This window comes from Bactrocera tryoni, chromosome 2 (genome assembly GCF_016617805.1).
Source record: "Bactrocera tryoni isolate S06 chromosome 2, CSIRO_BtryS06_freeze2, whole genome shotgun sequence".
Classification (NCBI taxonomy): Eukaryota; Metazoa; Arthropoda; class Insecta; order Diptera; family Tephritidae; genus Bactrocera; species Bactrocera tryoni.
In genome coordinates, this window is record NC_052500.1 from 48702938 (window position 1) to 48721392 (window position 18455).

The 18455-nt window shown below is 36.8% G+C and overlaps 1 protein-coding gene across 1 annotated transcript in view; it reads left to right on the forward strand.

Annotated features, from left to right (window-relative positions):
* Window positions 1-18455, forward strand: part of LOC120768589 (tyramine beta-hydroxylase) — a 72793-nt gene that overhangs the window by 39935 nt on the left and 14403 nt on the right. Inside the window, exon 3 of the mRNA XM_040095349.1 lies at window positions 16841-17199. Coding sequence (XP_039951283.1) covers window positions 16841-17199 — 359 coding nt within the window. The remainder of the gene's footprint in view (window positions 1-16840; window positions 17200-18455) is intronic.

The following is an 18455-nucleotide window of genomic DNA, read 5'->3' on the forward strand; positions in this document are numbered from 1 at the left end:
CGCTATTTTAAAGTTTTCTTTCGTTAAAGGCAAATCCGCTAGAGAAACATTCCGCGAGATTAGTAGTGTTTTGGGGATGATACTCTATCACTTCGAACTGCGGAGGAATGGTTTCGACGTTTCAGAGCGGGTGAAAACAACACCATGAATAAGCCAGCCGGTGGAAGACCTGTGACGATGAATACCGCTCAAATCTTGGAAAACATAGAGTTAGAACGGTATGTGGCATCTCGTGACATCGCCCAGAAGATGTGAGTTAGTCACCAAAACTATTTTAAACCATCTGCAAAAGGCTGGATATACAAAAAAGCTTGATGTTTGGGTGCCGCCTGCGATATGCTACTGAAACGGAAAGAACTCGACCCATTTTTGAAGCGGATGGTAACTAGCGACGAAAAATGGATGAAATACGACAATATCAAGCGAAAACGGTCATAGTCGAATCCCGGTGAATCGTCCCAAACAGTGGCCAAGCCGGGATTTACGGCCATGAAGGTTTTGCTGTGTGTTTGGTGGGATTGGAAAGGAATCATCCGCTTTGAGCTGCTCCCATATGGCCAGACGCTTAATTCTACTATCCATTGCGAACAACTGGATCGCTTGAAGCAAGCGATCGACCAGAAGCGTCCAGAATTTTCCAAAAGTAAGGGTGTAGTGTTCCACCAAGACAAAGCCAGACCACACAGTTCGTTGATGACGAGGTTTTATCGCATCCACCATATAGCCCGGACATAGCGCCAAGTGATTCCATGGCGAACACCCTTGTTGATGTAAAATTGAACTCAAAAGAGGTTTGTGAAAAGTGGCTGTCCGAGTTCTTCGTAATTAAGGAGGGGGTTTCTACAAGGGGGGTCTTATGAAGTTGCCGTCTAGATGGAAACAGATTATCGAATGAAACGGCGCATATTTGAACTAAATCCGGTCACTGTAACACTTTCCATAAAGCATTGAATAAAAAGGAAAAAAGCGGAAGTGATATTGACAACCTTATATTTAACTTGCCGAAAAACTCGTATCGATTTGCAGAAAATATTTTTTACAAAGTCCAATTCTTTTAATAAATATGGTAGCTTTCGAAGGCGAAACACTAGTTAGTGATCTTGCGACTTATCTCAACCATTTTTGTACTACGATTAGTCTTTAATTTCACAATACGCCTCTTTTTCGGTAATTACTTTTTTTATTATCGTTAAACTGTTTTCCAGAGATCTTCTACTTGAGTTTAAAACCTTAGTACAGGCCAGATCTAAGAATTCCGGGAATGCGGAAACAATTCAGTCCGATTTTTTTATCGTTGTCAAGTAGTGGAAATCCCACTTTGCACAGAGTTTTCGTAAGCCCAAATATTTATGAACCATTTGTTCTACACTTTTCTTTAATGTCTTCAAAGTGTTAGCTATTACAAGAAATTGCACTTTGCGGTCGTCCAAATAAAGCAATGTTATTCACTAGTAATCGGTCTTAGAACTTTTTCCTGCGTTTTAATTCCAATATTTAGGGGTCATATTCACTTGTGGTTTTCAAAAAGTTCATGTTTTGTATGTACATATATCGAATTTAAATAAGAAAACGTATTTTCGTATTTTGTCAATAGCTGTCGTTGCAGTCGTATATCTTCAGTGCTACCAATCACACTGTGTCAGTGTCACAGTCACAGTGTTGAAAAGGTGAGATTTGAAGCTTCATTTAACCAAAAAAATTAAATTCGGAGAAGTAGACAAAAACTTACAGCTGTTCAAAAATGAGTGAAAATAATAAAGAAATTCGCTATATTTTGAAATTTTTGTATAAAAAAGGGAAGAATGCCACGCAAGCCACCAATGAAATTTGTGAAGTAAAGACGGAGACGATGCTATATCAGTTAGTGTAGCACAATAATAGTTCGCTCGCGTCCGTTCTGGAAATTTCGAAAATTAGATTTACACTGATGGAATAATGTCTCTAGCGGGAAAATGGCAAAAAGTGGTCGACCAAAATGTTACATATTTGTTTTTTATTAGCATGCATATAAAAAAAATAAATTGAAGTTTGATTAAAAATACGAAAAGACTTTTTCGACTACCATATATTTGAGATATTTCCCGAAATTTGATCCGACAAATAAATATTTTAGTAAGTGTGAGCATAGTGCTAAGATCTAATTTCTAAACTTTGAGCAATGCATTTTTCTCGAAACGATGTTCTCAGAGTCGGTGAGAAAAATTTCTCCGAAATGACTACAGCGAACGACTTGAAATTTCCACACGACCTTACGACCTTCTTAGATATATTTGACAGCTAATAATCGAAGGAATACGATTTTTAGCAATAATTTAGATTTCTTACACCACTCTGAAGTGTAATTTTGTCATAAAAATAATTTATTTTTTGCATCGCCGCCATTTTGTCTAAATTCAAAAATTTTAGTACTTCGATCATTACCTGTATTTATCTGTACTAATAATAAATTTTTGGCTTTGAAAAAGTTATAAGCAAAACAATGAGTAAAACCACCCAAAACTTTGTTCCTAGGAATCGGCTATGGAATCAAGGGAATCCAGAATGTTTCAAAATTAATCGATATTATTTAGAGAGTATTCTATTCATAATTTTTGAATATTCCTTAAATGGCTCTTCAAAAAATTTTTCACTTTTCTGCAAGTGCATATAATATCCAAAAACTCGTCATCAGCCTTTGTCCATTTCATAAAGAAAACTCAAGTCCTTCCAATATGTTCGACAATGTAAAAATTCTCTTCATATTACATTCACCCTCGTATGCACATATTACAAACACAACAAATTTTGTTTATCATGCAGCGCATTCTGCATCAGTAAGCAGTAAAGTAACTTCGTTTTCATTAAAGTTGGTTGTGACACTTAAAAAGTTCGAGCCAAACTTATTTTGACATACACAAGCAGATTGGCACAAACAAAAATACATGCAATATGCTTTGACAGGTACAAGTTTTACGCTTGTACTCCACTCAATCTCATACTCTAACTCATACTTACAATAGTTTTCAACAAAGTACAACATCACTGCAACAACAATGGAAATTTTTTTAATTAGACAAAAAATGGTGCACGTTCCACGGGTCAATAACTAATTGTGTAAAAAACAAAATATTTATTCATGCCGCGATCGTGATTGCTGAGTGGAAAACTTTAAAAAATAAAATAACACGGAAAATGTTGTGAATAATTCATGAAAGCGCAAAGAAGCTGAAATAAAAGGAAAAATCAACTTATGATCAACACGGCGTATGAGTGCTTTACCAAGTGCATGCATATTGTATGTATTTGCGTGAGTGTGCGCGCGTGTGTGTGTGAGGATTCTTGTATACGAATGCGATTTAAAATGTGTGTAGTTGTCAGGAAATCGACGGTGACTGCCACAAACACATGCTGACATTGCAGACCTTGCAACGAGTTCCTTAAGCAAATGTTTTTGTGCTTCTCTGTGTGTGGGTATTTCTGATGAAAGTAAAAGTTAAAACATAAACCGCGAATTGCACAGGTAGCCAGCACTTTATGAGCCATGAACATATAAAAATATATAGTATAATTTTACGTAAGGAGTTCAGATAGTTCTTAAATCTTAAAAAATGCTTGAAATTCAACGCGAGTAAAAAAGAAAATTGTAATTATTTGGTCATGTAGTAATATATTCTGATGGTCAGTAAATCAGTTCTTCGTTAAGGAATATTTATATCCTGAACTGGGTATAATTTGTCTGTCAGTAAGTTTTTAATACCCAGAAAGAAACAAGTTGAATCGATTCAACCAACCATCTCTTTGTTTGTATATACGCGACAGGGCCGGGCCGAGACAATTTACCGCTCTAAACAAACTTTGCGCCCCTTCTAAGCTTAATTTGCCTTAACCACAAAATTTAAAACTTTTAAATACTATTAAAGTCACTTTATTAAAAAATAAACACTCATGTTCCAAAGGTTTAACATATGTATGTGCTTATTATAGTTTTCAACTCCACTCAGTTGAATTGAAATTGAAGTTGAACCAATTCAACTTCAGATCGACCAAACTCTTTTCTGGTATTAAGAACTTCAACTCATTTCAGTCAGTGTTTCATAGGCGTTGCCAAACTTAAAACTTAGGAAACCAAAGCTGAAAACGCATAAGAAAAACACAGTCAAATCCACTTAAACTCCTAATGATTAAGTAAGCCAACGTTTTATTGACAATTATATGGCTTTTAAATAAGGTTTGTAGCAATTTCATGAGTTTTTTTTACTTTTACTTGTTTACTATTTTTGTTCCAAACACTTCCCACACATATTATATTACATTAAAGTACTCACTATTCACCAAAAAATACATTTCCGCTCTTAATCCTTTCAAAATGAGTTAAGGGGTTAGGTGTAATTAGAATTTTCAAAAAATTAATTTTTTTGCATTTTCGTTAAGTCTAATGTTTTAAAAATATTCCCTGAAAATTTCACGTTGATCCAATAATTAGTTTCGGAGTTATTCGAGAAATAACAAAGAGAGCTCGGGCACTTCAAAGCGTTTTTCTCAAAACTATGTTTTTTGAACCGGTGACAACTGTAACTCGAAAACCGTTCAGTAGATTTTAATGAAATTTATACAGCTTTTAGAATACATAATAAACTCGGGCCTGATAAAAGGATTTTTATTTTTTCGAAAATTTCGATTTTTTAAGACCAATTAACTGTTGATTTTTTCGCAAAAATTTAGAAAAAAATTTCCTGAGGCCGCCATTTTGTTAATTTTGAAAAAAAAAATCCTTCGATCAGGCCCAGGATTATCTATTTATAAAACTAATTTTTTTTGTCCGAATGATTTTAGATGAATCTCCAAGGACTTATGCTTGTCACCGCAAGTACGTTTTTTTGAAACAGGATCAACACAAACAACTATAACTTTGGAAATAATTTTTTTTTTTTGAAATTTTCGTGACCTCAAGTCCATACATCCTATAATAATGCCATATTACTACTTTTGTATAATAATATGATTTAATAGCAAAAAAAAAATACTGAAAACTCTCATTTTTTCGTGCCTCTGACTACCTCTAACCCCTTAAATCAAATTTCTATTTTTATTTTTTCCAAATATATTATTTTGAGAAAAAAATTTGAGTGAATTAATTAAAAACTATTTTAAAAATGATTTTTTAATTAGTGATGATTGCCATTGCAACAAAAAAATTATGTAAGATTAAAAACTAAAAAAAAAAAAACAAGAATGCAAATGCGTTTAATCTGACTATGACTGTACAAGTATATCTGTAAATCCACCTTGAGTTAATGTTATTTTTCAACTGATCAATATTAAGTACAGGTTTAGTAGCTTACTTCAACTGATCGTATTTTTCATCGATTGAAGACAATACAGTATCAATAATCGTAAAACAGAAGTTAATTTTAAAATGTTGCTTAGCAACGCGAATTGTCTCAACTTCCCCATCTAATTGAACTGTTTTTTTTCTGTTCTTTCAAGCAAACTGCTGCAGTTTCCGATTCGAATGTGCATATAAACCTAAGTAGTATGTGGTATTTTGTATGATAGTCCATGCAATACTCTCAATCAACGTGCGTAGGTTGCCTTTATATTTCAGGATTTGTCAATCTTAGTGTTTCAATCTGGAAACTCACAATTTTATCGTAAAGTTTGACATGTTAGATGGTATGTATCACTCAGAACGTTTTGACATACGAAAACTATTTATGTTGTTTACAGTCACTTAAAATATTCATATTGGTGAAAAAGTGGAATTAAATTGCAAACATTATTTTTACAATGTTATATGTTGTGCAGTGTTTTGACTTTTAACATAAAACAAACATACTTGTATAATGAAAATTTGATAGCCAGTTAGTTGTACTTGCAGATATATAGTATATCGGCAAATTTTTCTCTATTTTCATACTATAACCAATACTAATAAAGCATTATAATTGCTGAAAGAGAGTGATCAAATTACTGCTATCACCTTATCACAATTACACCGTGACTCTTATTATTTAGTTTATATTTTTGTTGTGGTAGAGGCAGCGTACATGCGTTAACAAGTTCTGAATTGTCATGTTTCTCATTTTCTTGGCTTGTGATAACATCATTTTAATTTAAGAGGATTCTTTCTAGATATTAAGTAAGCCCATTTTTTTACTCTGAACTGGTGATATTAAGTTTGCCAAGAAGTTTGTAACATCCAGAAGGACACGTAGAATATATTTATATATAAAGGCTGATCTAATTCGAAGGTCCCTACTTTTTTAAAGACAAACACAGTCACTTCAAATTTAAAGGGGAAGTTTCCTATCGCTCAAAAGAACATTCTTTTGCATTTACGTGAAATTATCTGCTTATTATAAGAAATGAAGCTGAGAAGGATAGAGGGAACACCTCTCCAGCCTGCTGAATGGTAGTGAAAGCATAACGCTAGGAGAAGGCGAACCCGATACCCCAATCGATGACGATGGAGCAGATCCATTGCCCGACCAAGAAGAAGTTCGAATAGCAATCACCCGCCTGAATAACAACAAAGCGGCAGTGACCTATGATTTGTCAACCGCACTATTCAAATACGGCGGCGAAGAACTGATAAGGAGAATGCATCAGCATCTTTGTAGAATATGGTCAGACGAAAGCATGCCTAACGATTGGAATTCAAGTGTGCTCTGCCCAATCCACAAAAAAGGAGACCCCACAATATGCACCAACTACCGTCGGATATGTCTCCTCGACATTACGTATAACGCCCATCGTCAACAAACTAATTGGACCTTATCAGTGTGGCCTTACACCTGGCAAATCAACAACCGACCAGAGATATTCACCATGCGCCAAATCTTGGAAAAACCCCGTGAAAAGAGAATCGACACACACATCACCTCTTCGTCGATTTCAAAGCTGCTTTTGACAACACGAAAAGGAACTGTCTTTATGCCGCGATGTCTGAATTTGCATTGAGAATACGAAAAGCTCCGTCAGGATCGGGAAGGACCTCTCCGAGCCGTTCGATACCAAACGAGGTTTCATACAAGGCGACTCCCTATGGTGCGACTTCTTCAATCTGCTGCTGGAGAAAATAATTCGAACTGCTTAAACGAGCAGGTACAATCCTTTATAAGAGTAGAGCTGCTGGCGTATGCCGATGATATTGAGACGAAATATCTCCTTCTGCAAAAGATTTATGGTAATTTGCGCGTTGGCCACGACGAATAGCGCATACGATGGAATGGCTACACTGACTAGGTCATATCGTACGTATATACGAAAACACACCAGCTCTGGGAAAGCAGAGGCAGAGGAAGTCCTCCACTCCGTAGGAAAGACCAGATGGAAAAGACCTTGCTTCGCTTGGTATCACCAATTGGCGTCACGTTGCGAGAAGAAGAAACGACTGGCGCGCTGTTGTTAACTCGGCTATAATCGCGTAAACGGTATCTGCGTCAGTTGAAAAGAAGAGGAACATGAAAAGGATAGTTTAGCATCGGTACAGCTCCTAAAGATGAATCAAACCTTTCATATTTGCACAAAAAACATATCTGTTGAGGTCAAAAATGGTGACTACAGCTAGTTCGTCTGGATACTTAAGGTATAAGATCCAAGAGGTTCCAACTTTAATCTTGTGAATGCTGCACAGTTCAAACGGACATCTACCCGTCTACCTAGACTACTTCGACCATTGACATCCTGTAAAATTTTTAACATAAATGGATGCTGTTGAACAATGACCGGTTAGGACCCCTTAAGGAACTGCTTGCGATTTTACAACATCGCAACTGCTTGTGGTTGGCCAGCGCACAATCAAAATCCGCTCAAATATTATTGCTTATTTTCCTAACTTAGAAGCCTTCTCTCTAAGAATTAGTACCATTCAGAATGCAATTTTTGAAACATCGCAGAAGCTGTCACAGTCAACCCTTCAGTCGTTATTTTCTTACTAATTCGGCAACTACTTGCGCCTGCATGAAAATATAAGTTGAGCGAATTGGTTTTCTTTCGAAGGAATTTCTGAGTCCTCTTCCTCTTGCTCATTATTGATATGGCTATAATTATGTATGTATATAGTATAATATGAGTATAAGAAGTAATGCCATTATAATTACAAGCCGTTAATATAATACGGAATTTGTTATGAATTTAAGAGTGTGCGTAATAAACATCAGCACGCCCTTACAAATTATCCACTGCATAAATGAAACACAGCAGTTTACAGCACAATAATATGCCAGAAGATAACGAAGAACATTCAATAATACAAGAGAAAGGCGGAAATAACATCAAGAATTCATAAAATGCCAACATGTCACTTGATCCAACGTTTATGAGAAATGTTCAACAATTTTATCCACCAGCATTACGTGTTCTTGAGTTTGACCTTAAACCGCCCCCCACACTGCACACCGCTCAACAACTCTGTGCTTCTTCGCTGTACCGACAGCATGACTGGCAAATGACGACGTTTGGAGTGTAGAGTGTGGGTATCAACCGGGCAAAGGCTCATTGATAAGGGTGGGGTTTGATGAAAACGTCAATGCCATAATAAAGGACGAAGGAATTTCTTGGCATCGCATAGCATCGCATTCCAAACGACTTCATCATCATCAGCAGCGTCAACGTCAACGGCGCAAGTAGTGCATACTCCGAAACAGCAAAGCAATTGTCGGCGGTTCCGCCTCCGCCATACATAGCTGGCGCTGTGAATGGTTGTTCAAAGGAATACATTTCCATACTCGCTAATACGACTTGTCATTACTTTGCGCTTGAGATCATTACACGTTTCACACCGATTATGATGGTATTTAAGCGAAATTATATATTAATGGGCATTGGAAGTGTGTGTGTATGGCATGAAAATGAGTGCAATGTCAATATATACGTACATCTTCATTTATGCATAAAATTTCTGCTGTGGCTTACGTACGTGCGCACAGATATATTCGCGTTCATTAAAAGCTGGCTGTTTGCCGCTTTACCAAATTCGAATGAACTTTTTACAGGTTTATGATGGATTACTCGGAATATATTGTACATGTATATTTGGGTATGTGTGTACGCTTCCATTTTGATTAAACGGCACATGCTTTTTAATACCACATATGTGCATATCTACTTCTTATACACCTTTAAAGGTACCTGGCAGGGCTCCTGGAAAGCAAAATGCAAAATTTACATCATCTTATTTGCATTTTGTATGAGCTCAACTGAGAGATACCTTAAATTTCGGAGAATTTAAAATTACCTGTTTTATAATTAAACTGAAATAAGGAATATTTTAGCTTGTAAATATATATCTATATAAATATACCTCTTATGTTAATTCGCAACGATCGCGATTCGCTGATTCCTCCACGCTCCTCGCTCAGTTTCACATAATGAAGTATTACACCATTGTTAACAAAGCATTGCTTTTTGGGGGGGGGGGGGAATATACTGTTGAAGCCAAGGTTTGGATTGATCGACATTATTTGGACTCTGCACTAGGGAAATCAACCGTTGAAAAAGAAGTTTGCTAAGTTTAAACGAAGCGATATGAGCACCGAGCACGATGAAGACAGTGGACTCCCTAAACAAGCTGTTACCGACAAAAACATCAAAAAAAGTTCCCGAAATAATTTTGGAGGACCGCAAAGTGAAGTTATTCGAGATAGCATTCGCTTTGGAGATATCAACTGAACGTGTACACCATATCATTCGCGAACATTTGAAGTCCGCAGTATCCGAGTGGACTGCACACGATGAACCAGCTCCAACACGTGAAAAAACGCAAAAGTCGGCTGCCAAGATTATCTTGAAAAGGAGGGACCATCAACAATCATATTCGGTATTTTAATAATTTATATTATATGTAGGTCATAAATTCATGTATTACAGTTTATTTCGTTATAAAATATTTACGTAGATGACTTCCATTAAAGTAGCAGTAGATGTACTCCCAGAATCGGAGGAAACTGCAAAGTCATTGAGCTTGCTAGAGAATGATATCCTTTGCCCCAAATTCATCAAACTGACAACGACTCAGTATTCCGCTGTCCTCTTGCAATCTGAGGTTGAATATACAAAACTTTTACGAGACACTTTTAAGACAAGGCTCATCTCACCGCCGTGCTAGGCGTTCTGACTGGTTACATATCTTGTAGGACACAAATTGCCAAAGCTGCAAGAGGGCGGGGTGGAATCATATATACACTTTATTCTCTACTGACCAGCTTTTGCCACACTGGGGTTCAAACATTTCAGTAGAGACACCGGCGAACATATTTGGTGAAGGAAGCTAGGGTTAATGAATCCCTTTTACAAATTCTCTGCATTAAACTATTATATCTAATACGTATACACTTGATTTTGCTGAGATATCTAACATACTGTTTGATAAAAACGGCATGGAAACCAACTTTAAGTTTGGCGCATAGTATTATCAGAAAAAGATTCTCTAGGAATTTTATTAAAATATTCCACAGATTAACCGATATAGCCGTAGGCAATAAGATTCACATAGTCGATATTTGGGGGCTTGTAAATTTGAAGTCCAATTTCGACAGGTTATAGATTGCTTACCTTACCTTATACCATTTTTAGTTTGAGTTATTGAATTTATAGTGGTTTTATACATAATTCTTATATAGTGAGAGGATATGGTTATCACTCGATTTAATTCATACTGTGTGATTAACTGCAAACTAACTGCTACTGCACGATTTAGCTTTAGTAGTTTGTTAGATATGAACTTTAAACGTTTAAACGTAAAGAATACGATACACCTTTCATGAAAATATCTCATATATCTGAAATTTGGAATCCAACTCTTCTCACCATCCTGATCAGTTTAATATAACTAATCTATCTCGAATCGCCTCAGACTTTACAACTATCAGCCTCATGCGAAGAATTATCTGTGCATCATCTTGATTAAAAAAGTACAAAAGCTGATATCGAAACATATGATACTCCCTACAAAGCATTTATACTCCAACTCAAAGCATTGCGAGAGTATAAAAATTGTTATAAAAATTACTCCCTTACACTTTTTTATAACAAGAAACTTTAATATATGATAATTAGGTACTTCTACTGTCTTTTCTATAGGTTGATCCAAGTAGAGCTACTTTTTTCTATAGCCTTTTTTTTGACATATCACGCGTGAGTGTTATCAAGCTGTCATGTTATTTTTGTTCAGTATTGTTTAGCATTTCATCATGGAAAACTTATATTTAAACAACTTTTATAAATCGTTCAAATTTATTACGAAAAATCACGCTCTGTAAAGAATGTGTTTTGCGCGCTCCGCTCAACTTATGGTCAACATAATCGACCTACTGAGCTTACTGATCGCAAAACCATATCCCATCTCGAAACCCAGTATTCATTATTGAATAATATTTGACCGAATAGACCACGTCCAGCACTCAGTGAATAAAATATACCAGCCGTAGCTGATATCGTACACGGAGACCGTGAAGGCTCAATTCGACGCCGTTCGCAGCTACTCGGTCTGACGTATAGAACGTCGTACAATATATTGAAAAGTTCCAAGAAGATCAGACAGTTTCGAGCCAAATTTAGTTCATTTCTGGCTCAATGAGTATATAAACAGCAAAATAACCGCTTTTGGGGCAAAGAGTAACCAAGAGCTGTCATTTCATCTAGAGAAAACTACGGTTTGGTGTGGCCTGTGAACCGGTAGAGGCATCAGTCTATATTTCTTCAAAAATAATGCCGTTGAGAACGTAACCTTCAATGGCGACCGCTTTTGCGCCATGATAACCGATAATCACGCATGTCGTTCGCCAGTTACCAATCGAAAACCTCGAACGAGTCATAGAAAATTGTACTCAGTAGATGCGGGTAGGGGTTAGAATTTACCCGTGGTAAGGCTTGTCTGTCGTAAGAGGCGACTAAAATCTGGGCATGCCTTCTGGGCAGCTTGAAATGATATTATAGGCTTCATATTTATTCTTATATATAAGTTGTCAAAAAAGTCTTGCGGTATTTTCGCTAGTTGGCGCTGAAAGCGCGTAGTTCTAGTTTTATTCGTCGCATCGGGACATGCTATACCTTTTTAGAAAGCTCATTTCACGCGCTAACACGTGTTTGATTGATTGTCGTTTCTTTTAAGTCTTTCGTGAGTTATAGCGTCGCAAGATGGAGCAAAATAAAGAGAAAATACGGCGTATTTTACAGTACTACTGCGATAAAGGCAAAAATGCATCTCAAGCCGCCAATAAAATTTGTGCAGTTTATGGACCCGATACAGTTTCCATTTCCACCGCACAACGATGATTTCAACGTTTTCGTTCTGGTGTACAGGTGGTCGAAGATGCGCCACGCTCCGGAAGGCCTGTCGTCGAAAATTGCGATAAAATCGCTGGATTGGTCGAAAGAGACCGGCATAGTAGTAGCCGTAGCATCGGTCAAGAGCTGGGCATGAGTCATCAAAAATTCATTTCAATTTCAATAAAAAAAAAAATCAATAAAAATACCGCAAGACTTTTTTGACAAACCATTATATAAAAATGGATCGCAAAATGTGTTGGTAAGCGCATAACTCAACAACGCCTGGACCAATTTTGCCAATTCTTTTTTTAAAATGTTCGTTGAGGTTCAAGGATGGTTTTTACGGCAAGAAAAATTCGAATAATTGCCGGAAAACCCCTAAAAACAGCCCCTTTCTTTTTCCCATACAAACAAATGATTGTTTGTTTGTTAGTAACGCTAAGAGAACGGCTGCACCAATTTTGATGAAATTTTCAGGGGTTGTCCGTTGCGGATCAGGGAAGGTTTAGAAATAAAAATACCTTATACTTTTTAGGAGGAAAAGTCGGAAAATTGGATAATTTCAAAAAGTAACTTTTTTCCATACAAACTTTTTTAAATTTTTGTTTGTTTTGTTTTTCAATATTTTGATTTGTAAATTATTTGAATCGTTCAATTTCTGTCGCTTGCTATTTTATTCCGGCTATTCAAAAGAAAAATTATTGAAAATTATTCAGTGAAAACTTTATGTGTTTCACTCAAAGTGATCAATTACAGATTGAAATTTTTTACGAAGCCACGAAGAGGTCGCGCTAATATCGGTCGGCCTTATTTATGCCATCAACGTAGGGCAGGCCAAGGCAAGGCAAGGCAAGAAGTACTCCCAGGATGCGATGATATACGTTCGGAATTATGGATCGCGGTCAATCACCAAGCGATCTTCACGATGTCACAGCACGGCTTTTCAAACAACAGTTACGGTGTTTGATTGACTTTATCTTGAAGCAACGTATATGTGGTGCTGTTGGATGCTAGATGTACTTTGCTGAGTGGCAAAAGAGAGATTTTCCGCATTCTTCTTTTGATGATGGTTACACCAGATCAAATTGATGAAATCATTTCTGCTGAAATTCCTGATGTAGAGAAAGATCCAGTATTATACGAAGTGGTGAAAACCAATATGGTTCATCTTTTCGGTTTGTATGTCTGACAATAAATGCACGAAACACTATCTACGTGCTTTTCTTTCGGAAAGACAAACTAGAAATGATGGATATCAACTCTATCGGCGTCGCTCACCAAACGACAATGGCAGAACATTTAGCTTTTAGAGGCGTGAATATCGACGTTAACAACACAACGAAGTTGACATCATATGGATTGTACCATATTCTCCACTTTTGTCTAATTCACAGTCAAAACTCATGTCAATGTTGAATATTGTAGATTGCTGAAATCGATCAAATACGTTTGCAAGTACGTCACCAAAGGAAGCAACATGACGGTTATTGGTCTTGAACGGTAAGGTCGAAACCGGAACTGCAATAAAGCGCTTTGTAGCATATTTATTTTTGTAGTTCATGAACGTTTTCCGACTGTTGTGCGTCTCGCAGTTATTTTGGAGAATGGCCAAAGAGTGTATTTCAACCCAGAGAATAGAGTACAGCCAGTGGAAATACCGCCAGCAACAAAATTAACATTTACGAGTTTTTTCTCGACTTTCGCCAGTGCGTTTGCGAGAACATTGCTCTATTCAGAAAGAAGAAATAGTTACGCAGAAAGCAAGGCCAACCAGGATGGACATCCAGGTGTGTTATCAACTAATGCATCAGGATGAATTTACACAATCCCCGACGATTGTTTACCTTCGGTTGCTATTGATTAATGTACGCGGTTCAACTTTATTTGAGTTATTGCTTACTGTGAATGGTACGGTGTGTGCAAATTTTGGAGAAGTAAGCCAGCAATTACAATTGCTGGAACATGTTAATCACTGGAATGAAAATGAAGTTCGCACACTTTTCGCGATAAACATTTCGACATATCAGCCTTCAAATCCGCCCCAATTATGGGATACGAACAAAAATGCAGTACAGTTCCGGTTGATACTTCCGGTGGTTTGATATCAATTCCATTCGCCGTTTATCAATTCACGAAAGATGAACTCATCACGAATGGTCGGGCATAGGCCAAATTATCGTAACTACGATTCCTTAAGTGCACGCGCAATGTTAGCTGCCAAAAATACCGATGTTGTTGACATAAACTGGAAGATTCAAAGTCAAATTCCTCGATCGATCGTCTTGACAATGAAAACGATGCCGCGAATTATACAGTGGAATTTCTAAATTCTTTGGAGAGGCTTGGTATGCTACCGCATAATTTGAGTGCATTTGATTCTACGAATTCCTTTGAGTTCTAACGATTCGCCATTTCAGTTCAAACGTATTCCATTTCCAGTGAAAATTGCATTTGAGATGACAATCAACAGGACTCAAGGATAAACGCATAGTGTGTGGCATAAGTGTGGAAATGCTATATTTTTCTCAAGGCCAGATGTACGTGGCGTGCTCACTAGTTGGAAAACCATCTTTTCTATACACCGGAACAGAAACCAAAAAATGTTGTTTATCAAGCTGCGATACATTGAAAAAAAAATGAAATGATAAATTTAACTTTCTTTTCATTTCAAACACATAATTTCACGCAGGACAACGGCTGCGGGGTCTGCTAGTTCCTAATATATATTGTTGTTCAAGCGACAAATGTCACCAGTCATTGAGTTTTGGGGGCTCAACTGGTAGTAGCAAAAGCTACAAGGTCTTACCGGAGACTTTAACCCGGTATCACGGGGAGCAGTTAGCCTTTGGAGTCATTGGCTCTGGTCATTGGTTTTGGCCCTTTGTGGAGATTCGTAATGGCTGTGGTTGAAACCTAAAGCCAGGCAGGGTTGAAAAGTTCAATCCAATGTGGAGTCGCATTGCGGTCGCGTGCCGGACCCAAAGTACGGCGGAGGTTTTAGATCGGCCTCGTACCCGACCAAGGCGCCTAAGGTGTCCCTATCCACTTCAACCAATTGGAACCAAAGTATACGTGCAAAATACATTCATATTTTGGGGCGCTGATCAACGCATTGAATTGATATACATATGTAAATATGTGCATCAAAGAAAGCACCGTGAGGTTAGGCCGTTGTCGGCAGGTACTCACGTAAATCGCAACAATTGTTGTACGCAATGGATGGACCATCTAAGACGTAGCGGCGGCCAAAATTTAAAGATATAATCTTTAAAAAATAAATGCCAAAGAGCGTTCTTTGGAATGATAATAAACATTTCTCATTCAATTGGTGGTTTTTGAGTGTTTCTTTAAAAATAGAGAAATCTCTAAATTACAAAAGAAAAGTTTCGAGCCATTACTTTAAAAATAGATTTCTCTTCTTCCATAAATGCTGAAGCACCCATAAAGACAATAAATTAAGTAGAAGAAGAAGTATTACTTTAGCATTTCGAAGGAGAATATTGTTTCTAAATTGCGGCGACGATTATTTTTACTCTGGCTGAGATAAATGTAATTTTACACAATTGTTTAATTATTTATGAGTACCAAACTCAAACTTACATACTTAGCTGCATAAAGGAAGACGAATGTTCGGGATGTCGAAAGCGGTTTTACGGTCGAAAAATATATCGTAATTGATAATTCAATAATACCGTGCATTATTCTTCACTCTTGGTCTTACTACTCAAACTTCCTCAAAATCAATTGTCAGTTGTTGAAATCGAACATCTTGAGGATTTATTCACAATCTTTCGCAAATATTTATGAAGTCTCAGCCTGTTATATTGGAGTAGCAATACTTCACTAAATGGATTATGTTTAAACTGTGACCATTTTATTGATTAACGGGTGCATTTCCTTATGTCGAAATTTTTTATTAGACCGAAACACATTTTGGGCTCGGATAAATCCAAAATCGTAGCTCAAAAATTTCTGATGGCACTAAAATGTGATTCGACTCCTTCTTTTAATACTCACGTAAGAGTCAGTCAACGTCAGTAGCTTGAAACCACGCTCTTTACCATGAGTGCTCTGAAATTTCGAAATCACTTGAAATTGTTTGGATTAACCGTAAGATATATTTGGAACAGTGTATAAGCCTAATTACTAAGAGCCTTCGTAGCCAAAATAATCATTGTCCCCCACGTTGTCCTGTGATTTATATTTAAAGGGTTGGCTTGAAAGCCTTGACTAACTGAAAGAACATCTTGTGAAAGTAAATATCGTGACGTCGCCTATTTAAGTTTAATCAGCTGACCAAACCAAATTTATAACTGAGTGGAAGTATACATTCTTCTATCAGCACACCAGTTCGTGGGAGCTTTTGGTATAGTTCAAGTTCACAAACATTCATCTTACTCTGGTCAGTTTAATTTTAAGCCTCCTAGGAATGAGACTGAAGCGTAGCCGTTTGAAAAAGAATGAAGTTTTATAGAGGAAGTTATGATAAGGTTTTAAATTTGATTTGAAAACGAAAATTATTCTAAAGTTACCTTTATCAATATTCAATATAATAACTTTCAACCCAAACAATTTTTTAATAATTAAACAGGTTTATCGGACACCAAACTCCATGAAGTATATCTAGACAACTCCGAAATAAAGCTAAGCTGGATGGTGGATTGGTATAAACAGGAGGTGCTCTTTCATCTACAAAATGCCTTTAACGAAAATCACCGCTGGTTTTATTTGGGCTTTTCGAAGCGTGGCGATGTGGGCGATGCTGACATCTGTTTCTTTGAGAATCAAAATGGATTTTTCAACATTGTCACCGACACTTATACCAGTCCAGATGGTAAATTTGTGCAAAAAGACTATCAACAAGATTGCGAACTTTTCAAAATGGATGAATACACGTTGGCATTTAAGCGAAAATTCGACACCTGCGATCCGCTGGACTTGAGGATGCATGTAAGTGTTGTTGTATTGTTGACGAGTATAATTATGTGTAGTTGGCTGTGTGAGATATTATGTTTGGAATTTTTGCCATTTACTTCAATTCTTCATAAGTACCTCAATGAGTTTATAACATAATTTTACAGCTTTGTTTATGTTGAAAGTGTTTGTTCACACTGATTCGATAATTGTTTGCCAAAATAAAGTGGAAGAAACTCAAAGATGTTAACTTGATTGGGAAGTAAAAAAGTGGCCATAAATTTGGTATGTCAGGGTCTGCTGTGAATAGATATACGTACTAGTTTAACTTGCTGAAATATCTAGACCACAATTCTGGAAATGTTAAGTAAAGCTAGGGTAGCAATTGCTGCTCTGCGATAGGTGTTGATGCGGCTGCCAGAATATCATTAATGTAAACAGAGTTAGAAAAGGTTTTAAAAGCATTCATGTCGAATGATCTTCAGATCTTTTCGAGTAGTTATTAATGTAGAGCTCTATAGGCGTTATTTCTGCGAAAATAATTAAATGGGCAATGGCGTAATCTTTATAAGATCTTCGGAATTGAGGCTTGTGAATAGACAATTAACAGTCTGAGACCTTACTCGCATTGTTCGAATATCGGAAGAATAAGCGAAAACTATTTTGAAAGATCATTTGGGCCTAAGAAAAGTAAATGCACGAAAATCAAAAATCATTAAATATATGACATAAGGATGTCAAGAAACGTATTGTGAGAGTTTTCTTCGATTATAGAGGTGTAGTGCACTCCGAATTTCTTCCGACGGGTCAAACTGTCGACAGGGAATATTATTTGAGCGTTATGCGTCGTTTGTGCGAAGATATTGGTATCAAGTAAGGAAGGGCTAAGTTCGGGTGTCACCGAACATTTTATACTCTTGCATGATAAAGTGATAATCGAGATTTCATTATCCGTCATTTACATATTTTTCAAATGCCGAATTTTTTTAAAGTTTTATTCCGCTATCATCATTGGTTCCTAATGTATATATTATACAGAGAAGGCATCAGATGGAATTCAAAATAGCGTTATATTGGAAGAAGGCGTGATGTGAACCGATTTCACCCATATTTCGTACATGTCATCGGGGTGCTAAGAAAATATTATATACCGAATTTCATTTAAATCGGTAAAGTAGTTCCTGAGATATGATTTTTGCTCCATTAGTGGGCCGCCACGCCACGCCACGCCCATTTTCAATTTAAAAAAAAACCTGGGTGCAGCTTCCTTCTGCCATTTCTTCCGTAAAATT